The 24,396-nt window shown below is 45.6% G+C and overlaps 1 protein-coding gene across 6 annotated transcripts in view; it reads left to right on the top strand.

Moving 5' to 3' along the window:
- Positions 1–24,396, top strand: part of LOC110509197 (neurocan core protein) — a 115,007-nt gene that overhangs the window by 57,898 nt on the left and 32,713 nt on the right. For all 6 annotated transcript variants that reach the window (XR_005040219.2, XR_016492973.1, XR_016492974.1 and 3 more), the window contains 12 exons: positions 2,163–2,242; positions 6,248–6,466; positions 6,705–6,887; positions 7,995–8,169; positions 8,396–8,523; positions 8,731–9,045; positions 9,695–9,844; positions 9,959–10,042; positions 10,165–10,364; positions 10,509–10,674; positions 11,197–12,003; positions 19,220–19,336. Coding sequence is in view for 3 of the 6 variants with exons in the window: in XM_036966522.2 (XP_036822417.2) it covers positions 2,170–2,242; positions 6,248–6,466; positions 6,705–6,887; positions 7,995–8,169; positions 8,396–8,523; positions 8,731–9,045; positions 9,695–9,844; positions 9,959–10,042; positions 10,165–10,364; positions 10,509–10,674; positions 11,197–12,003; positions 19,220–19,336 (2,617 nt within the window). In the remaining 3 variants the exon portion in view is untranslated. The remainder of the gene's footprint in view (positions 1–2,162; positions 2,243–6,247; positions 6,467–6,704; positions 6,888–7,994; positions 8,170–8,395; positions 8,524–8,730; positions 9,046–9,694; positions 9,845–9,958; positions 10,043–10,164; positions 10,365–10,508; positions 10,675–11,196; positions 12,004–19,219; positions 19,337–24,396) is intronic.

The following is a 24,396-nucleotide window of genomic DNA, read 5'->3' as shown; positions in this document are numbered from 1 at the left end:
GGGTATTGACATTATGGGGTATTGACATTATGGGGTATTGCGTGTAGGCCAGTCACACAAAATCTCAATTGAATCCATTTTCAATTCAGGCTGTAACAGAAGAAAAAGTGGAAAAAGGGGTGTGAATACTCTCTGAAGGCCGTGTAGGTCCTCTGCCAGTGGAAGGAGACTAGAGCGAGACTCTATCCACGGCCAGGTAGAGGGGACAGCAGATCCCACAAAGAACATACGGGGTTTGTTATGTGTTGTATGTGTGACGTGTGTCAGCATGGCGTGTGTGTGCGCACGTTGCTTTTCTTGCCTCCTCTGGGAAAGAGCATTCCCACTGGGCTGGTGGTAATTTGTGTGTGTTTGTGTGTGTCACTGAGACAGATGAAGTGTTCTCAGGTGCCTGTGTATCATGAATCCAGACCGGAGCAGCCAGTGGGTTGATTAACTGAAGGGACTGAACGGCCCTCAGTCACTGCTGACTCTATTTATGTGAGTCTGAGCTGAGTTGGAAGGCGTATACTGTAGAGATACACACACACACACACACACACACACACACAAGCCTGCTCATATCTGTGGTAATGAGAGCGGGCCGGGGAGAGAGCTCATGCCCACTAGATGTATGCGATCGTAGGGAGTAATTTAGAGGTGTCCCCCTTCCTTACACAAACATGGGGTGGAAAGATGGATGGATCAATGCTGTGTATTTCACTGGTTTTCAATTTCTCTTGTGGCGCATAGCAGTTTCATCCTTCAATTTCCATTTAGGTTTGGAAGTGCCGGAAATCCTCCATAGCAAGCTTTAAGGGAGAATCCCACTGAAAGACTTGGTGGAATGCTTTGAGGCAGGGGGGTGGGAGGGGGGGATAGGCTTCCTTTCCTGCTGAAGTCATGATAGCTAAGGCATGAGTTCAGGGCCTTTGCTGTTCTGCACTGATGGACAGCAGCTCAACACAGAGCAAGACTGTATCTCCCTTCTCCCAGACCTGTCTATCACAGTGGTGGTTGCCTGGTTAGATCTCTACTGTGTGCTCTGTCGGCCCTCTTTGAATGTCTTGTAGTCAGCCCATACATTCAGAATGGACAGCCCCATTCACCGACACAGTCTAGAGCCTCTTTGAGTTATTTTCTCCGCCTAAGACAACTCTGGTTGTGAAATAAGGGAAGACGTGCAGAAAGGAGTCTTAGAAGAGGGCATCAACGACATCCAATGGCTGTAGTCAGTAGGGTGAGGCTGGTTAGTATACAGCTGGAGTTGCCCTGGTACATGCAAAACCGTCTGAACACAGGATTTCCCAGTTGCCAGTTCTTCGCACAAATCATTTGATCTTTACGTAGCTTGTCTATACACCCTTTGAATGCTCGACTGATTTTCCTCATCCTATGGACATGTCCTCTAAGCCATTTAAATTCAGAGCTGATTGTATTGCAAGCGTGGCTGTACAGTAGGCGAAGAGGCGACGCATTTTCAGGAATGGGAGAAAGATGGAATAAAACGTTATTGTCAGTTTGCACAGTTTCCTCCTATACCACAAAGATACCAAACCCACATTCCATTTCTTTGAATGCTCCATCCCCCTCAGCCATTCTTAGATGCTCTACTGTCAATGTTACTTCTGTCTTGTCTTTCTGTGTTGACTGAGAGGGGTTGGGCACGCAGCCAGGCTCTCTGCACGACTCCCTCTCTGCCAGAGGCTCATTCCTCATGTGGTTCAGGATTTCCAACATGGATAATAGGTCAAAGGTCGCCATGTCTGCGCACATTGAAAGTGATCTAGCAGCTCAACAGGGCGTAGCGCAAAGATTCTGTCCTCTTGCATAATACAATAGAAGAATGGAGACAAAATAAGCTTTTAATATCTATGCAGCTCACTCTTTGGTGAGGGGATGCAACACGAGGTACACATACAGGACAGGACACACGGAACACACACAGTGTACGTGCTCATAGCCCATTGACCTACAGAATGTACCTGGGGAGAAGTGGAAGAGAGAGAGTGAGAGATTGACAGACAAATACTACTTTAACCATGCAACGTGAATCTTAATGGTCTCTGTCCCCGTCTATCCCCCTCTCACTCTCTCCCCTCTCTGCCTCTCTTTCACCCCCTCTCTCCCTCTCTCTCTCCCCCCCCCCCCCCCCCCCCCCCTCTCTCTCTCTCTCTTTGCAGGTCCAGGATGGCTGTGGCTGTGCATGTACCTGGTCGACAGGCTGTCCCGTCTCTGCTGCTGCTTCTGTGTGCTGGCCTAGGTGAGTGCTCTTATCTGTGCTCATCCACTCGTTTCAGCCCTCAGTTTCTGCTCATCCTTCATTCTGACACACTGGTTTCAGCCCTCAGTTTCTGCTCATCCTTCATTCTGACACACTGGTTTCAGCCCTCAGTTTCTGCTCATCCTTCATTCTGACATGCACACTGGTTTCAGCCCTCAGTTTCTGCTCATCCTTCATTCTGACACACTGGTTTCAGCCCTCAGTTTCTGCTCATCCTTCATTCTGACATGCACACTGGTTTCAGCCCTCAGTTTCTGCTCATCCTTCATTCTGACATGCACACTGGTTTCAGCCCTCAGTTTCTGCTCATCCTTCATTCTGACACACTGGTTTCAGCCCTCAGTTTCTGGGAAGCTGGTGGACAACACATCATCAACACGAGGTGCTGCTGGAAATCCCAGGCACAATTTTTGGAAAATAGAAGCCGAAAATGTGGCCTGAGCGAACAAGTTTCGGATCAGTAGTAATGTTGACTGCTACTACTTTTTGATTGTGTAGTTTGAATGTTGTAACGGAGAAACACGATGTGGATGTTTGCAGACAGGCTCTGTGGGAGTGTGCTGGAACTGTTCCAGACCCATTGATGGTAATTTAGTTGACCGTCTGTTCAATTACACTGCGTCAAATTGTCCTGCGCTGGAGCAACGAAAACAGGAAGTATATCTAAGCATGTGGTTAAAACCTGTGATGTTACAGGAACCACAAACTGACTGTGTCCCAATAGGCTTAGATACAGATGTAGGATCTTCATTTGACCCAGTTTGCTACTGCAGAATAATAATCATTCAGCAACAGGAAATGGGAATTATTATGTGGATTCTTTTTTGTAGGGATTGATACAATTTTTGATTAATCAAATCTGACATTAAAGTGGAAATGACAAACTTTAGAAGCCTTTCAGAACCTCTAATACACTACAGGTTTGCATTTCCTGCCAGGAAAAGTGTAAGCAACAAAAGAGTGATCAAATTAAGGTCCTACGTCTGTAGTTACCATCCTTTCCTCGTTTCGTCTCCGTCATGGTCTACATTATTTGAACTTAATGGGATTTGGCTCAAAAGCAGATACTGTAATGTAATTGAGTGTGAGAGAGAGTGTGTGTGTGTGTGCGTGCGTGTCTGGTACACGCGTGCATGTACGTGTGTGTTATTGCTCTCTGTTGCTCAGATGGACGAAGGGTCTCAGAGGCCACTCACAGGTTACGGTATATCACTCTCCTACCTAACCTTCCCCCACACACCACACAACCTATCTGGACACTATCCTCCAGCTGCTGTTGCCATGGATATCCCAGCTAATAGATGGATGGCTGGGGGATGGAAAGGCATGCATTTGCTGGGAGAGAATGCCTCAAGGTCTTTGACTCTGCTGGGCTTTGATGTGTGTGTGTGTGATTGTATATCTATCACTTATTGACATGAAGCTGAGGAACCATCACTTGTGCCGGGCTCGTCAAATAGGAAGACAGTTATGCAGTAGCAGAACAGACACGACTGAATAACGTGCTTCTCTCTCATATCACTGTCAGGGCTCCTGTATGTCAGCGCTGCACTGCATGAAACTTGTCAACCATTAGTAATAGGCAGGGACAAGAATGAGACAAATGAGAGGAACAATACATCCTTGATTGACACTTCGTAAGGCCTAATACTGGCAAGATCTACACACGGTTTGCCACTCTGACGAGCATACAATAGTAGAGCGGCTTCTGTTGATGACAGTAAAAGTCCTCCGTGTCATCACCCCCCTTATTTCCATTTTTAGAAGTCTCCCTCTTTCCTTTTTCTGCTGTCAATTCCATCTGTTTTTCCATTCACAGTTATCTGTGTTCATCTCTCTGTCTGTCTCTCTCTCTCTCCACGTACCAAACAATGTTTGTGATTACTTCTGGCTTGGGGATAAAGCTGATTGTTAGAATACTGACATGGGGATTCTCTCTAGGGGGGGGGGGGGGGTTCCACTAGTGAAGACATTCCAATCTAAATGCAGATGGGAGAGCCTTGTAGTTGGCCTTTACCGGTATTCCCATTTCCATGGTTACCCTGAGGCTGTATCTCACGGCATCTGGAGTGAGCGAACTACTGATGCCCACCTGCAGAGTGATGAACCCTGTTCTTTGTGCGGCAAACACCGTCCCGACACATTTACGTCCAATCAAATCAAAGAGAGGGGAGGGGAGGGGAGAGGGAGTGAGGGAAAGGAGAAGAGAGGAAAGGGGGGACAGAGAGGTTAGTGGTAGAGAGGGGAGAGAATGAAAGAGGGGGAAAAGAAACAGGGGGATGGGGGACAGAAAAAGAGAGAGGAGAAAGAGAGCGAGAGAGGGAAAGCAGGTGCATGAATGCAGATATGAATGTGATGAAATAAGCATACTGAAATTGGAATTAATTATCTGTCTACCCAGCCATGTGTCAAGTGTGTGCGTGTGCATGCACGCACGTGTGTGTGTGTGTGTGTGTGTGTGTGTGTGTGTGTGTGTGTGTGTGTGTGTGTGTGTGTGTGTGTGTGTGTGTGTGTGTGTGTGTGTGTGTGTGTGTGTGTGTGTGTGTGTGTGTGTGTGTGTGTGTGTGTGTGTGTGTGTGTGTGTGTGTGTGCGTGCGTGTGTGTGTGTGTGACTCTACACAGTGCTGTTGTGTCACCTCTACTGGAATGGAGTTTCACCGAGTTGGGTTCCGGAACATTCTCTGAGTGTTACTCTGGTAATGAATCCCAGAGGTCTGGTTAAGTATGGCTCCCTGGAATCTCAGCTCCTCTCATTCCTCTTCTGCTCTCTCAATAGGTAATTGGCTTGGCTCTAATAGACCAAACTGACGGAACTAACCATTACTCCTGTCTGTCTTAGCTTACTTGAGGATCTTACATAGAAATAGAATTACCATTCAAGCCAATGATGGGTAGATAGGCCCCCATATTGAGTGAACGCATAGGAGTACATTTGATCTCTTCTTCCCTTTTTCCCTCATGACCCTGTCTCTTCTTCTCTTTTTCCCTCATGACCCTGTCTCTTCTTCTCTTTTTCCCTCATGACCCTGTCTCTTCTTCTCTTTTTCCCTCATGACCCTGTCTCTTCTTTTCTTTTTCCCTCATGACCATGTCTCTTCTTCTCTTTTTCCCTCATGACCCTGTCTCTTCTTCTCTTTTTCCCTCATGACCCTGTCTCTTCTTCTCTTTTTCCCTCATGACCCTGTCTCTTCTTCCCTTTTTCCCTCATGACCCTGTCTCTTCTTCTCTTTTTCCCTCATGACCCTGTCTCTTCTTCTCTTTTTCCCTCATGACCCTGTCTCTTCTTCTCTTTTTCCCTCATGACCCTGTCTCTTCTTCTCTTTTTCCCTCATGACCATGTCTCTTCTTCTCTTTTTCCCTCATGACCCTGTCTCTTCTTCTCTTTTTCCCTCATGACCCTGTCTCTTCTTCTCTTTTTCCCTCATGACCCTGTCTCTTCTTCCCTTTTTCCCTCATGACCCTGTCTCTTCTTCTCTTTTTCCCTCATGACCTTGTCTCTTCTTCTCTTTTTCCCTCATGACCCTGTCTCTTCTCTTTTTCCCTCATGACCCTGTCTCTTCTTCTCTTTTTCCCTCATGACCCTGTCTCTTCTTCTCTTTTTCCCTCATGACCCTGTCTCTTCTTCTCTTTTTCCCTCATGACCCTGTCTCTTCTTCTCTTTTTCCCTCATGACCCTGTCTCTTCTTCTCTTTTTCCCTCATGACCCTGTCTCTTCTTCTCTTTTTCCCTCATGACCCTGTCTCTTCTTCTTCCTCTCCTTAGGCGTGAGCGAGGCAGCCTCCATAGTGAACATGCGTAGAGTCATCCACCCTGCCTCTTCTTCTTCCTCTCCTTAGGCGTGAGTGAGGCAGCCTCCATAGTGAACATGCGTGGAGTCATCCACCCTGCCTCTTCTTCTTCCTCTCCTTAGGCGTGAGCGAGGCAGCCTCCATAGTGAACATGCGTAGAGTCATCCACCCTGCCTCTTCTTCTTCCTCTCTTTAGGCGTGAGCGAGGCAGCCTCCATAGTGAACATGCGTAGAGTCATCCACCCTACCGTACAAGAGCCACTGGCCGGGTTCGCTCACCTCCCCTGCGTCTTCACCCACAAGCCCAGTGAGCCCAGCCCCTCTAGCCAGCCTCCCCATATCCAGTGGACCCGAACCTGGGTACTGCGTGGAGGAATGGGGGATCCCCTGGAGCAGATGGTTCTCTCAGCCAAAGGTAAAGAAAGTAACAATAGTCTGAAATTAAAGCTAATGATTCAATGATAGTGTTTCAACCAACATGGTCGTAGACTGTTTCAACCAGTAGGATATTCATTTCAATCAACACTTACACACGCCACATTTGGATTTTTGTATTACACTATGAAATAAACAGGTCATTCATTATGACCAAATTATGTAGAGTATACACTTTCATAGAAAAAACAAACATATTTTGTAACTCTTTGCCAAAGGTGACGTGGTGAAGGTGAATAAGGCTTTCGCTGGGCGGGTCAGGTTGCTTGGATACGCTGCCAACAACCTAAATGCTACCATGGAGATCTCAGGCCTCCGTAGCAACGACACAGGCACCTACCACTGCCAGGTTGTCGTGGGCGACAACTACGAGCGAGACGTATTGCCCCTTGTGGTCATGGGTGAGGAGTTTATACTGTAACTGACTGCATGTCGTTGTAATTGAAGTTTTCTCTCCGATTTAATACAGTATATCTTTGTTTGCAACAATTACAAGAAGTACCTTCTTTGAATTCTTGAATTAGTGTGTTTTGTGAGTCACTTCTCATTTTTTACAGTTGTGGAGTAGAGTTCATCAATAGTGAAAAAGCCTACTTATTATATTTCTGAAAGCTCGACAAATCCATACGGTGGATAACCAAGCTCTTTGTCCCTTCAAATGATCATTAATGGCATCTTAGAAACCTCAGTGTGAAAATGTGACCTTTTACTTAATGACCATTGGTCCTTCCCATTGAGTGTTGGGACAAAGCCTCCTTTATCTCATTCAACACTAATTACATTGATTCATCATATCAATATCACAATTACTTTCTCCAGTCTTACTTTTCTGTGCTTCTGTTTGTGTTGTCATTACGGGTTCATATTAACTGACTAATAGTCAGTAACACTGTCATTAATATTAAGCACATGGATTGAATACCAATGACAAGTACCCTGTGACTGCTCTTCCATGAAAAGCAGCTAAAAGAGCACAGCGGTTTTCCAATTGATCTGTTTCCAATGGGAACGGTGAACCTATTTGGTTGCCGACCAGCGCACCTGTATAATCTGTCAAAGTCGGGCAATATCACGGACATCCGATATACTGCTGCAGATGCAGGGGAGGGAACAAAAGGGAGAAAAAACATCTTCTACATTCCGATGTTAATATTAGCATAATCATTTAGTGTCTTACAATGCCACATGGAGAGTAACATTTCATTGGGTGACCTTCGCCAGTGAATGAACATCCTAATGATCTAATTGGTTGTACAAGCTCCCATCTGTTTGTCTGAGACAAATACACACTTGGCATCACAACCCAAACCTGTGTGTGGCTGTGTCGTACGCTGCTCAAATTGAGTGCTTGTTTTTGTTGTTGTTGTGAATACGTGTGCTGTATGTGTGTGTCCTTGAGGTGTTGAGCAAGAAAGAGAAAAATACAAGCGAGGGGGAGAGAGAGAGAGAGAGAGAGAAGAAAGAGAATGTGTCTGTCTGTCACCTCACCTCTGTGTCTCTCCTCTCAGGTGTTGTGTTCCATTACCGGTCTCCTAGTGACCGTTACGCCCTCTCATTCGATGACGCCCAGTGGGTCTGTCAGGAGAACTCTGCCCTCATCGCCACGCCGACCCAGCTGTGGGCAGTTTTCTACAATGGCTATGCAAACTGTGCTGCCGGATGGCTCTCCGACCAGACTGTCCGGTGGGCACACACACACACACACACACACACACACACACACACACACACACACACACACAAACACTCTCTCTGACCCAGTCACCCCTGTCACATCCAAACACTCGCTCACAATACAACGAAGACCGCATACTGTTTGGAGGACAGCCGTAGTTTGATATTTTGAACATCTGGTGCGAACACAGAGCCTAGTTTTCTGACTCTGATCCTATTAATATTATCTCCACAGCTATCCCATCCAGTCACCAGAGCGTGGTTGCTATGGACAACAAGAGTACTCGGCTGGTGTGAGGAATTATGGGAAGAGAGACCCTAATGAGCTGTTTGATGTCTACTGTTTCGCCGGGGAACTGGACGGTGAGACACACACGCACGCATACACATGTCCACACACACACACACAGGCAGACACACACAGAAACATCTCACTTCCACTCCTGAGTCACTTTAATAATATTGCCTTGTGAATTTGTAGGCTTGTGAAAGAACAATAAAGATATCTGAGTCAGAACCTCCTCTCTCTCGATCCCCTCTTCCCCCCTCCACCCACCTCTCTCTATCCAGGTGAGGTATTCCACTCATGGGTCCCAGGGCGTCTGACTCTACCCTCTGCCTCAGAACGCTGCATCTCCCTGGGGGGACAGTTGGCCACGGTGGGGCAGCTCTACCTGGCCTGGAAGGCTGGGCTGGACAGCTGTGCTCCAGGCTGGCTCTCTGACGGCAGTGTCCGCTACCCTATCACCCAGCCCAGGCAGGGCTGTGGAGGGGACCAGCCAGGGGTCTGGACCGTCGTTCCCAACACCAGTGAAACCACAACCAGCAGCGGATCTGCTAATGCTACGGACGCCACACCACTCTATGATGCCTATTGCTACAGAGGTGAGAATGAAGTCCAGATCTGGAGTCCAAGAGTTCAAAGTTCATAGGTTACATTGTCAGTGTTAGGCTAAAATGGAAACTTCTCTTACACGAGTCACTGATTAACACAAAGTTCATAATGTAACATCACGATGATAAAACATCCAAGGCCTTTCCTCCATTCACTGATTCTTAGAGGTGTAGCTACAGTATGATTTAACCATCTCTACTGAATCGCCATGTCATTGAAATGGATGGTTTGAGAAGTAAGCATGACGATGCTGTTGCCCACCGTGACATGCGTTGCCAAGGATGTAACCACAGCAACACTGGTTAAGACAACCTAATAATTCCATGAGGAAGCTTTTGAAAATAATTTGATTCATGAGACCACCGCTGTTGCAAACTACTATAGCATAGCTGGTCCCTTTGTTAAGAAATATTCCTAAATTATGCAAAGAGTTGTGGGATATTAGAATCCTCTTGTTACACTGGAAGTGCTGGATAGACTTGTAGGAAGTGGAAGAGAGCGTAAGAGAGAGGAGAGAGATGATTCATTAGACAGGTATGTATTGCACATACTGACCATGAACCGTCAGTCATTGTTCATTCATTGGGTTGTGACGTCTCCTGCACATGTATGCTCTTCAATTCCTCATGGTTTCATCAGGGAACGTAAAGAAGCCAGGCCCCATCTCTAAAATCTACACGTCTCTGTGGAAGCCCTGGAGCTACCTGACCGGCCCCAGCGACACAGGCACTCCAGGAACAGGCAGCCTTTCCCTGGCTACTGAGACCAGCAGCAGCCCCCCGACCACAGGTGGGTGTGGAGATGAATGGATAGATGTAGAGTAATGGGTGTTCAACATGGTTGAATGGCAAGAAGGTTTTTCTCATTTTGTGAATAATCCTCCCTTCTCTCCCATCTTCACAGGGAGCCGTAACCTTTCACCTTCTGGTGACCTCACACCTTCGACCTGGTCAGGATTGATTGATCTGGAGGAAGAGGCCCGCTCTTGTAAGAAACTTGAACCACATCTAAAAGGATATTATATTGCACATATAGAGCATTCCTTTTGACCAAAGCACCTGCTTTTGGTTGATTATTGTTACTGTAATTCAATGTGTTGATCTTCTCAGCTTCAGACCCCTGGTCCTCAGAGTCCTCTGAGGGGTATGTCACCCTGCAGCTGAGCCCAGGAGAGAGCTCTCTAGCCTGGGGAGATCTGGGAGACATGGACCCTAACTCTGGAGTTTTCCTCAGACCTCCAGCCACGCCCAGCCACGGTCCAAGTTCTACCACACAGAAAGAGGAGTTATCAGCCCCCACTGACAGAAAGGTTGCTACATTTTTACAATATCGATTTATTACAAGTACTGTATAATCAGGGTACTTTGGCATACTGGCACTTTGTGGCTCTAGTATTGTTAATTGTATTACAGTAAATTCATTGTATTGGCTGTATGGTGGTCTCTGTCTAAAGGTGATGGCCAAGATAGTGAAGTCCATGTGGAAGCCGTGGAACTACCTGGCAGGGGTGACAGAAGGTACCCCAGGAAGAGGCAGTCCAGAGGTGGAGAGAAGGGGAACTACGGGGGGGACTGAGAGCGGGACTGTGCCCACCGGTTCTCCTGGCTCTCCTGCTCCAGGTTAGTGTGGACTTTTTGCTTTATTTTGGTTGTGATACTGAGACAAACAGCTAGAGAGAAAGAAAAGAGAGAAAGAGACACTGTGTTTGTGAGTGTGTGCTTGCCTGTTAGTCTGGGTCAGAAACTGTTTTACTGCCCTTTTCAGTAGTCTAAGCTTCATTATTACAGATATGTTCTCTGGCCCCATTCAACTCAAAGGCATACATGTTTAACAGAGAAAGGAACCTTAGGCATTGTTGCCTGCATTATTTAAGCCTTTTCTTCTAATGGAGGGTTTTCTGGGATGGTAAAACTATAAAACATAAAAGAAATAGAGGCACAATAGAAGACAAAAGCTTAGAGGTATTGGTTTTGTATCTTAGGGAGCACAGTGTATATACAATATGCTCTCCGCTATGCTCTGGCAGGATCTCTCGCTCTCTCGTTCTTCTTACAGCTCCTGCCCCTTCCCTCTTCTCCTTCCTTCTCTATCCTATCTCTCCCACTGCCTCCTCTAACTTCTTCTCTTTCTTCCCCCTGCAGGTTTACTCTCATGGGGTCATGGGTGGTGGGATAGCTTAGGGCTGGGGGAACTAGATGATATACCACCCACTGGTGAGCCCTCGTCCTCCCCAGCCCGGCTCACCTCTACCCCAGCCTCGGAGAGCCAGTCCTCTGCCTCCTCCTCCACCCCTGGAGGACGGGAGGCTGTCCCAGACACCACTCAGCCCAAAGGGGGGACGTTGGTACATGTGGCCCCATCAAAAGTTGAGATCTCGCCCCAGCCGGATTATATTCCCACTAGAGCAGATGGCCTGGCCAGTGTTGGGAGAGAGAGAGTGATGGTGAAAGAGGAGGGGAGTGCTGAGGGGGCCTCCGAAGAGGCGGGAGGGAAGATCCAGTTCACCCGTCTCCCCGTTGGAACCAGAAAACCCATAATCAGAGTCCCTCCATCCAACGAGAGAACCACAAGGAAGGATCAGTCAGGAGCCAGTCGCAGCACAACTCAACCACCAGTCAGCAGCTCCCCTGCTGGGTCAGACAGCAGAGACTCTTTCCCTCCATCCAGACCAGGTACTGGAGCTCTAGCCCCTCCACCCTCAGCCTCAGTCATCCAGGGAAGCTCCAAGGAGGCCTCATGGTCCCTCTCCTGGGTCTCAGTGGAGAGATCTGCAGAGCAGGGAGGTGAGGGTCCAGAAAGTGGGCCCTTGGCGCTGCCCTCCGGACCCCCAGTGGAAGAAGATACAGCCTGGTCTCACGCACTGGGCTCTGGTTTGCCTAGCAACCTGGGAGAGGAGGGTGGCAGGAGTGCAGGATTCAACCGGAGCAACAGAACTCTGGGCTCAGCTGGTAAGTTCTGTCTGCCTGTAGGCCATGGTGCTTACAACACCAAGGGTTGTGGGTTTGATTCTTGTTGGGGCCACCCATACAACAAATTAATGTGTCGTGTCTGGACTATCATTAAATGTGAAGACTTATTTATATCAAATCAGTGCTCCTAGGTTTAAATATTACGTGATTAAACAAATCATGTAAACATTAATTTCACTAGGAAGTCGGGGCACCACAGAAACTGTTTTCTGAACATATCTGATCAATTAGTCTTCAATTAATTAATTATTAATTGTTACCTCATCAGTTCTCATTACTAAACATCGCAAACTCTTGGATATCTGCACCAACCCTAAGTTTCCATAATGAATCAGCAATATACAAATTGGCTTAATTATTTATTTTCTAACTAACTAATCACAGAAATACTTAAACAAACAGTAGATATTGTTTACTAACAATGATAGAAAAGTCCCTAGTGGGCGATATGACGGCTTGGTAGACAAAGGAAAGGGGTGGGGACTGAGAAAGAGCGGGAAAGACAAAATGGACCCACTACACACAGTGGATAATTATAATCATTGAAATGCTAATCCTTTGTACATGAACGGCCGCTCATTCGAGAATAATTGCAATGTATATATTTCTGCTCGTATGTCTTTGTTGTCTTCTCTGTTGAAATCCTCAATCATCCTGTAGAGTTCATCAATGTCTTTCATGGTTGTCGGTGGTTATAATGGATACTTCAGAGTACCATTTGGAAATGTTCTCAAAGAATAGATGCTTCGGCGGTTGTCGGTATTCTCGTTCTAGACTTATGTCATTCCTAGCAGCAGACTAGTAATTATGCGTCTAGAATTTGCTCCTGTAGTGATCGATAGTCTCAGAGTTGAACCATTTCCAGCCGTGTAGCCAAAACTACAGCTGTATGGTCTAATGGTCTATAGAATTGTAGCCATTCCAATGTGGGAACTCCGTCCCGGCGTTCTCTGACTTAATGTATATTTTGTAGGATGGTGTTTTATACTTGTGGAAGAAGGGGTGGTTCTATGACACCTAATGGGATGTCTGGGCTCACGGGGGCGTGGCCACTGACTAGTTCAGCTTTATATGAAAATCCATACTCTCATTTAGAAGGTTAACATGACATTACAACAAATTACTACATTACTACAAATAGTTTCATGTTTAATCACATACGTTTCACAATATTTAAATGTAAAACCTGACAGCTGGGAAATGTACACTTTAAAAGATACAGTTATGTGTGTTTCCTGTCCTTCATGAGATCACCAAATGAAACACACTCGACACGACTGTCCCTTAAGTGTCCACGGACCATTCCCACATTCTCAAAAGTAGAAATATTGTTTAGTTCTCCCATTTTGGGGATTGGGAGTTTTAAACTAAGAGAAGCTCTTTGTTCTGGTACTCTCTCCCTCAGTACTGCATGGCAGTTTCTACCAGGTATTTATGACCTATCGTAAAACTTGCGATGGGGAGAGTGAGAGAGGCGGGAAGCCACGATATACACCCCCAAAGGGCCACGTCGTGACATATGCATGCACGACAGTAAGTCGCTTTGGATAAAGGCGTCTGCTAAATGGCATATTATCATGATTAATATTCATAGAATTCTTACTATTATTAGATTTTATTTTTTATCAACAAAATTACATGCAAAGCTGAACAAAACACCAACATTATATTTTCCCATGTCTGTACAATCCTCTCTGTACAATCCTCACAATCCTCACAGTTGTTTCTTCGCTGATGTTATTCAATCTGTTTTTCAATTCAGAGATAATACCGCGTTGCGTTTCGACCTACAATACACCTCGTACCAGACCCATGCTGTATGTAGTCCAACTAGGGACTAGGAAGGTAGTCATGCCTCCATAGATACAGCCCTGATTAAGTTCACAGGCAGGTTTGTGTTTTGTAAATCTAGCACCTGCTTTAGTGTCTCTCTCTCCAGAGCTATTTCTCACCTGATAATGAATGAGGCTTGTAGCTGGATATAACCTCTCCCTTAGGCATTCCTGCACTACACATTTCTGTGGTGATTTATTTTTGCTCTCTTAGCATCATTGCTCAACATTGCTAGATATCAAGGATTTATACAGTACCAGTCAAAAGTTTGGACACACCTACTCATTCAAGGGTTTTTCTTTATTTTTACTATTTTCTACATTGTAGAATAATAGTGAAGACATCAACACTATGAAATAACACATGGAATCATGTAGTAACCCAAAAGATTCTGAGATTCCTAATGTTACTGTCCCCACTACAACAACACAAGTATGTAAATACATGTAATTTTGTCCTTGAAACATTACATTTAAATACTGTATAATTCCATTGATTCCTATAGAGGACTGCTCCTCTGGGGAGTGCCAATATGGCCGTCCGGTGGCTGCGAAACCTCTCAATGGTGGCCATTACATAGCATTAGCAATCTAGGGTTTATAAACGTCACTGGTAGATATGTTGTGTGTTCTGAGATGTGATGAGTAAATGTGTAACCAAAGACTTTGGGTTATAACAGCGAATAGTATTGACAGGGACTTTAGAGAATGTTATGTGGTGTTGTTCATTGAGTTGATAGCCTCTGGAGGTAAAGAAAGCATTGGGCCACTTTACTGACCCTGTATTAACCCCTTATTTCCATCCCGTACAGTACATTAGCAGCCCCATTGCTGCACAAACAGAAAAAATCTATTTGAGGAGCTCATGGGATACTGGGTCTCGTTCTCTCTCTCTCTCTCTCTCTCTCTCTGTGTTCTGTCTGAGTAGAGAGGTGGCTAATGTTTGTTTTTGCTGACTGGATCAGAGTGGACCTCATCAGGCTGTGTAATCAATAAAGGGCTGCAGGAGAAGCTGCTCATGTTTTATATACAAGCCTCAAGGGCCCTTCTCTCTCTCTATCCCAAACTCTATCACATCCTCCTTTACCTCTTTCTCACATTCTTTCTTTCTCTCCTTCTCTATCTCAACCTTTCACCTCTCTTTCTCACCCACTCTCTCTCACGCTCTTACCGCTCTCTTTCCTTCGCTCTCCATTTCTCTATCCCTCTCCCTTCTCTCACTGTGGCAAGGAATGAGCAAGAGTTGCATCAAGAGCTGTAGGCCAAAACAAGCAGCTTCTCTGAGTCGTTTGGTCTGTTTGTCTATTGGTGTGCTGTTTTGTTGCATATGTCTTGGTGTCAGGCGCAAGGTGAAGGCATAGCCTGTCAGCTCATTCTCTGCCCTGTTGATTTCTCTGCTCCACTCACTTTAATGAACAACCAGCCACTGTAGGCTAATCTGTGTTACACACACACACACACACACACACACACACACACACACACACACACACTGAATTATTTTATTGGTCCTCTGGCTATTATAAAGGCTCCAAACAGTGATGTTTGTGATGGCTTGTCCTGACTTTGACTGTTAGAACAATATACTAGTGGCACGGTAGCAGCAACACATCGCTAGCCTTAGCACCTGACCTCAGCAAGAAATTGACCTTAGAAGGATAAACACAGTGGGTCAAACATACATCTATAATCCAAAGCGTACAGTAGCACTGGGAAAGGGACAAGAGGATACCTAGTGAGTTGTACAACTGAATGGATCAACTGAAATGTGTCTTCTACTATTAACCCAACCAGAGGCAGAACGACAGCTGGACAGAAGTGATGACTATGTTCATAGAACATATCAAGGATTTACTTTGCTCAGTTCCTGTGGTTTTACTCCTGTTAGAAGTTCATCTGTCTAGTATTGTTGGCCTAAACGAATAGCCAGCATGATGATTATTGTGAGGATGTCTTTAAGAGACGCGTGCTATGTAGAAGATGGAATCAGGCTACAGGCTAATCATAGCCTGGGTCAAAGCTGGGCTAAATGGACAAGGATGCTGTAGCTATCAATTGTCCCATTTAACAATCACCTATATTAGCAAACTTATTTTCATTCAAACTTCACATTTCTCTAGTGAAGGCTACTTATCATAATGAACGATTTCAGAAAAATGCCCACAATAAGTGGTCGGTGTAGTCGGTGTCAATCATTTTCGGTTTATTGTCCCAGCTCTAGCCTAGGTATTCCTTTTTACCCTTTGTGTGATGGGTAAACACACACACGCATGGTACACACAATCACGTAGACACACTCTGTCTCTTATATACACACACACACATGCATGTGCACGTCACATGTGCACACACACACACACACACACACACAAGATTGTGCTGTCTACAATCTCTGCCGTTCGTTCCAATATATCATGATTGTGTTGTATCATAATTCATATCAGCAGTTTAAGTGATGAGCTATTTAGCCTCAGACATAATGAGACAAGATGGAAATTAGCATAAATGTAATGCAAATTCAAATCACTTTGATTATACACACACACACACTCACACACACACAATGTAAGGAAGAACACACACACACACATACACGCATAGATCCACACACTCCTAGGTGTCAGAGGGCGGGAACAGAACATTCTTAGCGGGTGAGTCGGCACCTTCAAAGGCCTCAAGGTTCCTTAACGATCCACTTATGAGACAACCAGGCGTCATGGCGACCGTTGATATGGAAATGATTAATTATCCTGTGAACAATGATTGGCTGAATTATAGGGGGGCCTGAGAGATCAGTAGGTGGTCTGTTCCTTTCTCTATTCTTCATACCACATCTGAAGTTCTTTCTTGATCCAAGGATCACTTTCCATATGGTAACCATGACAACAGAGACGAGGAGAAAGGTGACGGGTGGTTGAAGTTTGAGTCTAGACATAGTGTCTTTCAGAAGAAACAGGAAAATAAATATTTATGTAGAAGCATTAGTTATAGTTATGATGATGCCCACACTACCACCATTACTCCAGAATGGTTGTGTATACAGATCATGACTGTTCACTACCACACTCAACTCCCATCACTACTCTATCCACAATGCACTGTGTGAATGTGCTCCTGCGGTGTGGTTGGTTGACTGTCCTTCCTGGTGCCAGTGGTGTTTTAACCCAATAGCAGCAGACTCGGCAGAGCACTGTGGTTACGTTGCACTTCCCTGCCTGTTCAATGGAGTTGAGGTCAAGGGATTTGGAAGAGAGCGAGGGAGAGAGCTGCATGAACTGCATGGCTCAGTAATTTTATGTAGCGGTGTGTGTGTGTGTGTGTACTGTGAAGGCTATGAGCCTATATACTGTACAGATTAGAGAAAGAGAAACAAACTATATGAGAAGGACAGAAAGGGGTGGATCAGAAGTGTATGTGTTCTTGGCAACGTTTAGTTGCTGCTAGATGCATTTATGTACTCTTGAGGATGTTCATTGTAAAAAAGAGTACTGCCCTCCAGTCTAAGGATATCTCAATACCTTATATCTGACAACAGCAGGGCAAAAACATAGATCTAAATGCACACTGTTTGACCGCAACCATACTGCCTTAGGGAATTGCTGCACCTCGTCTGGTTGTGCTTAGATAGCTAAACCTGGTGTCTTGCTTATCGCTGAAATTAGAGTAGGAAAGCTGGTCATTTCAGCTGCACTGCCCTCCCTCTCTTTCAGGAAGATATCCAGGAGATGCTAACTTCTCCTGTGCTGCCCTCCCTCTCTTTCAGGAAGATATCCAGGAGATGCTAACTTCAGCTGCACTGCCCTGCCTCTCTTTCAGGAAGATATCCAGGAGATGCTAACTTCTCCTGTGCTGCCCTCTCTCTCTTTCAGGAAGATATCCAGGAGATGCTAACTTCTCCTGTGCTGCCCTCCCTCTCTTTCAGGAAGATATCCAGGAGATGGTAACTTCTCCTGTGCTGCCCTCCCTCTCTTTCAGGAAGATATCCAGGAGATGCTAACTTCTCCTGTGCTGCCCTCCCTCTCTTTCAGGAAGATATCCAGGAGATGGTAACTTCTCCTGTGCTGCCCTCCCTCTCTTTCAGGAAGATATCCAGGAGATGCTAACTGCAGCTGCACTGCCCTCCCTCTCTTTCAGGAAGATATCCATGAGATGCTAACTTCAGCTGCACTGCCCTCCCTCTCTTTCAGGAAGATATCCAGGAGATGCTAACTTCTCCTGTGCTTTACTATCTCCAAGGGGACTCGGAGGACAGCTACTCTTTCATATCGAGTCAAGTCGTTTTCACCAAAATGCGTTGTCCCCCCATAGAGTCAAGAAGCTGTGTTTAAACCGTGACAGGACGCCAAAGTGTGGACTGAGGACTGTGTCCTCTCTGAGGACTGAGGACTGTGTGTCCTCTCTGAGGACTGAGGACTGTGTCCTCTCTGAGGACTGAGGACTGTGTCCTCTCTGAGGACTGAGGACTGCGTCCTCTCTGAGGACTGAGGACTGAGGACTGTGTCCTCTCTGAGGACTGAGGACTGAGGACTGTGTCCTCTCTGAGGACTGAGGACTGTGTGTCCTCTCTGAGGACTGAGGACTGTGTCCTCTCTGAGGACTGAGGACTGTGTGTCCTCTCTGAGGACTGAGGACTGTGTCCTCTCTGAGGACTGAGGACTGTGTCCTCTCTGAGGACTGAGGACTGTGTCCTCTCTGAGGACTGAGGACTGAGGACTGTGTCCTCTCTGAGGACTGAGGACTGTGGACTGTGTCCTCTCTGAGGACTGAGGACTGTGTCCTCTCTGAGGACTGAGGACTGTGTCCTCTCTGAGGACTGAGGACTGTGTGTCCTCTCTGAGGACTGAGGACTGTGTGTCCTCTCTGAGGACTGAGGACTGTGTCCTCTCTGAGGACTGAGGACTGTGTCCTCTCTGAGGACTGAGGACTGTGTCCTCTCTGAGGACTGAGGACTGTGTGTCCTCTCTGAGGACTGAGTGTCCTTTCTGAGGACTGAGTGTCCTTTCTGAGGACTGAGGACTGTGTGTCCTCTCTGAGGACTGAGGACTGTGTCCTCTCTGAGGACTGAGGACTGTGTGTCCTCTCTGAGGACTGAGGACTGTGTGTCCTCTCTGAGGACTGAGGACTGTGTCCTCTCTGAGGACTGAGGACTGTGTCCTCTCTGAGGACTGAGGACTGTGTGTCCTCTCTGAGGACTGAGTCTTCTCTGAGGACTGAGGACTGTGTCCTCTCTGAGGACTGAGGACTGTGTGTCCTCTCTGAGGACTGAGGTCTGTCCGAGAGTCACAAGTCTTGCATGCATCTAAAAATGAACAAAAAATCTCTTAATTCTCCATTATCTAATCCCCCCCCTTCCTCTCTCTCAGGTGAGGGGGAGCCCTGTGTGACCAACCCATGTCTGCATGGAGGGCAGTGTGTGCCTCAGGGCAAGGGCTACAGCTGCTACTGCCCACAAGGCTTCACGGGGGAGAACTGTGAGATCGGTGAGTTTACAATACACACACACACACACACATGGACACATGCATGTGTATGTATTTGTGTGTAACTGAGTCTTAAAATATATTAGTGGTAGGTCTAAGGTCAAGTTCTCCATCACCCTTTAGACAGGGGTTTGGGGGTTAGAGGTTAGAGGTCAGAAGTATTGTTGTGGTTGGCAAGGTCAATCTCCTCTCTGTGCCTGCTGGCTCTCACTTGGATGGCTTTGTTACACACACACAATGAAAGGTTCGATCAGAAACACCAACTAAACCAAATCCTGTTGTTTACCAGTGTGTGTGTGGTGACTTCCGACTTTAGTTTACAGCAACTGTCTGAATACTGTCAGGACATGAACTACTTTAGGTAGTAACTACTTTAGGTAGTAACGTGTTGGCTATGAATCTCAGTGACTTTCTCCCATTAGGTTGACTAACATCTCTACCTCAGCCCTGACCCAGACTCACAAACCCTGCAGGATCATCTCCCATCTTACAGCAACAGGGCGGCAGGTTGCCTAGTGGTTAGAGCATTGGGCCAGTAACTGAAAGGATGCTGGTTCGAATCCCCAAGTTGACAAGGCTCTGTCAATGTGCCCTTGAGCAAGCCACTTAACCCTAATTGCTCTGGATAAGAGCGTCTGCTAAATGACTAAAATGTCAATGTAAATACCCGAGAGATGAGACAGCGCCAGACATTCATTGTATTTACCTGTCTGCTGTGGTGAGGAGGTACACTACATGACCAAAAGTATGTGGACATCTGCTTGTTGAACATCTCATTTCAAAATCATGGGCATTAATATGGAGTTGGGCCCCCCTTTGCTGATGAAACAGCCTCCACTCTTCTGGGAAGTCTTTCCACTAGATGTTGGAACATGGCTGCGGGGACTTGCTTCCATTCAGCCACAAGAGCATTAGTGAGGTTGGGCGGTTAGGCCTGGATCGCAGTCGGTGTTCCAATTTATCTCAACGTTTTCGATGGGGTTGAGGTCAGGGCTGTGTGCAGGCCAGTCAAGTTCTTCCACACAAATCTCGACAAACCATTTCTGTATGGACCTCGCTTTGTGCATATGGACATTGTCATGCTGAAACAGGAAGGGCCTTCCCCAAACTGTTGCCACAACGTTGGAAGCACAGAATCGTCTAGAATGTCATTGTATGCTGTAGCATTGTGATTTCCCTTCACTGGTACTAAGTGACCCAGTCTGAACCATGAAAAACAGCCCCAGACTATTATTCCTCCTCCACCAAACTTTACAGTTGGCACTTTGCATTTAGGCAGGTTCTCCTGGCATCCACCAAACCCAAATTCGTCCGTCGGACTGGCAGATGGTGAAGCGTGATTCACAACTCCAGAGAATGCGTTTGTTGCTCTTAGACGTTTCCACTTCACAATAACAGCACTTACAGGGCAGCTCTAGCAGGGCAGAAATTTGACAACCTGACTTGTTGGAAAGGTGGCATCCTATAACGGTTCAAGTTAAAGTTACTGAGCTCTTCAGTAAGGCCATTCTACTGCCAATTTTTGTATATGGAGATTGCATCGCTGTGTGCTCAATTTTACACACTGAAATAGCCTAATCCACTAATTTGAAGGTGTATCCACATACTTTTGTATATATAGTATATTTGCCTAACTGGGTACTGCTGGCTTCTAGAGCTGTGAGACAGAGAATGGGCTGCACTGCCCTCCCTCTCTTTCAGGAAGATATCCAGGAGATGCTAACTTGATGATGCCCATTGATGCCAAGGCAGGGCTGTGTGTGTGCGTGTGCATCAGTATTTGTGGTATTATCTCTCTCAGGAGCAGTGGTGTAAAGTACTTAACAAAAATACTTTAAATTACTACTTAAGTAGTTTTTTTATGCTTTGCTTTACTATTTATATTTTTACAACTTTTACTTTTACTTCACTACATTCCTAAAGATAATGATGTACTTTTTTACTCCATACATTTTCCCTGACACCCAAAAGTACTCGTTAGATTTTGAATACTTAGCAGGACAGGAAAATGGTCTTCAATTCACACATCCCTGGTCATCCCTTCTGATCTGACAGTCTCACTAAACACATGCTTAGTTTGTAAATTATGTCTATGTGAAGGAACGTGAAATAAATAAATAAATAAATAATAATGTAAAAACGATACGGTCTGGTTTGCCTAATATAAGTCATTTGAAAGAATGTATACTTGTACATTTACTTTTGATACTTAAATATATTTAAAACCAAATAGTTTTAGACTTTTACTCAAGTAGTATTTTACTGGGTGACTTTCACTTTTACTTGAGTCATTTTCTATTAAGGTATCTTTACTTTTACTCAAGTATGACCAATGGGGCAACTTTTTCCACCAGTGGTCAGGAGCCCTAACTCCTCTGCATTACGCATGACAGGATTAAACATTCATGTGTGTTTTGAGACAAGGTGTGTGTATGCATGTGGGTTGATACTGTACAGTATATTGGCAAATGTTGACTTGGAGGTGAGAGAAAGGTTACGGGGTGAAGAGATGACCAAGCTCATGCTGGGGTGAAGAGATGACCAAGCTCATGCTGCGGTGAAGAGATGACCAAGCTCATGCTGGGGTGAAGAGATGTTTAAGCTCATGCTGGGGTGAAGAGATGTTCAAGCTCATGCTGGGGTGAAGAGATGTTTAAGCTCATGCTGGGGTGAAGAGATGTTCAAGCTCATGCTGGGGTGAAGAGATGTTCAAGCTCATGCTGGGGTGAAGAGATGTTCAAGCTCATGCTGGGGTGAAGAGATGTTCAAGCTCATGCTGGGGTGAAGAGATGTTCAAGCTCATGCTGGGGTGAAGAGATGACCAAGCTCATGCTGGGGTGAAGATATGTTTAAGCTCATGCTGGGGTGAAGAGATGTTTAAGCTCATGCTGGGGTGAAGAGATGTTCAAGCTCATGCTGTGGTGAAGAGATGTTTAAGCTTATGCTGGGGTGAAGAGATGTTCAAGCTCATGCTGGGGTGAAGAGATGTTCAAGCTCATGCTGGGGTGAAGAGATGTTCAAGCTCATGCTGGGGTGAAGAGATGACCAAGCTCATGCTGGGGTGAAGAGATGTTTCAGCTCATGCTGGGGTGAAGTGATGTTTAAGCTCATGCTGGGGTGAAGAGATGTTCAAGCTCATGCTGGGGTGAAGAGATGTTTAAGCTTATGCTGGGGTGAAGAGATGTTCAAGCTCATGCTGGGGTGAAGAGATGACCAAGCTCATGCTGGGGTGAAGAGATGTTTCAGCTCATGCTGGGGTGAAGTGATGTTTAAGCTCATGCTGGGGTGAAGAGATGTTCAAGCTCATGCTGGGGTGAAGAGATGTTTAAGCTTATGCTGGGGTGAAGAGATGTTCAAGCTCATGCTGGGGTGAAGAGATGTTCAAGCTCATGCTGGGGTGAAGAGATGTTCAAGCTCATGCTGGGGTGAAGAGATGACCAAGCTCATGCTGGGGTGAAGAGATGTTTCAGCTCATGCTGGGGTGAAGTGATGTTTAAGCTCATGCTGGGGTGAAGAGATGTTCAAGCTCATGCTGGGGTGAAGAGATGTTTAAGCTCATGCTGGGGTGAAGAGATGTTCAAGCTCCTGCTGTGGTGAAGTGATTACCAGAGATAAAAGACAGCGACACTGACTCCAAAGATAGTGATGCCTATGGAATTGAAGTTCTGATGAAGGACAAGTGATGAAGAGCAGAACCATTTTAGACTATTGAGATGCACCCCTAGAACAGTCATGGTAGTATGTACTGCAAAACAACCTTCAGTTGATAGTACACTCTTTGAAAAAATTATATTATCTAGAACCTAAAAGGGTTCTTCGGCTGTCCCCATAGGAATAACTTTGAATAACCCTTTTTGGCTCTAAGTAGAACCCAATTTGTTCCAAGCAGAACTGTTTTGGGTTTCATGTACAGTAGAACCCTTTCCTCAGATGGTTCTACCTGGAATCAAAAAGGGTTCTCCTATGGGGACAACTGAAGAACCCTTTGGGAACCCTTTTTTTCTAAGAGTGTAGTGACTGAGTTCTTTACATTTAATTTCTATTTTATGTAGTCTAGAACCTGTCAGTTGAATTCAAAGCCCATGTGCTATGTTTGTCCAGACATGCAGAACTCGGGGTTAATGGTTCAAAGGTCCCATCAGAAAGTCTTGGCTGTCTGGATTTGATTTGTCTGACAACCTTTCTGCAACATTCTTCCTGAGGGCTTTTCTTTGCTTCGTTTTCAAGCCCTTATCAACTATCAGAACATAGGATATCGTTTAGTTTGAAGTGACCTTGAAAGCACAATTTGGTGCCTTTCAACCTTGAATTGAAGGATGAATTGATATGACGCTTCTACTTACCCAACCTGCCAACTTTAAACGCAGTGTCTCCCGCGTGCTAGCGTAGTAACGACTTCCCTGTTCCATCTATTGCTGTTCACTGGACCCTATGATCACTTGGCTACATAGCTGATGCCTGCTGGACTGTTCATTAATCACGGTACTCCATTCTGTTAGTTTTTTGTTTATCTGTCGGCCCCAACTCATGCCCTGTGTGTAGTTAACCGACCCTCTCTGCCCATTCATCGCCATTTTACCTTTTGTTGTCTTAGCTGATTGGCTGTTGTTGTCTTACCCGTTGTTGCCTTAGCTAGCTCTCGCAATCAACACCTTTATGCCTCGCTTTATGTCTCTCTCAAAATGTCAATATGCCTTGTACACTGTTGTTTGGAATAGTTATTATTGTCTTAGTTTATTGCAGAGCCCCTAGTCCCACTTGACATTTTTTATTTATTTTATTTATATTTCACCTTTATTTAACCAGGTAGGCAAGTTGAAAACAAGTTCTCATTTACAATTGCGACCTGGACAAGATAAAGCAAAGCAGTTCGACACATACAGCGACACAGAGTTACACATGGAGTAAAACAAACATACAGTCAATAATATAGTAGTAACAAGTCTATATACGATGTGAGCAAATGTAGTGAGATAAGGGAGGTAAAGGCAAAAAAAAGGCCATGGTGGCGAAGTAAATACAATATAGCGTGTAAATCACTGGAATGGTCTATTTGCAGT

This window comes from Oncorhynchus mykiss, chromosome 28 (genome assembly GCF_057628025.1).
Source record: "Oncorhynchus mykiss isolate SJ-2025 chromosome 28, ASM5762802v1, whole genome shotgun sequence".
NCBI classification, from domain to species: domain Eukaryota; kingdom Metazoa; phylum Chordata; class Actinopteri; order Salmoniformes; family Salmonidae; genus Oncorhynchus; species Oncorhynchus mykiss.
This window is presented reverse-complemented; position numbering and strand designations above follow the sequence as displayed.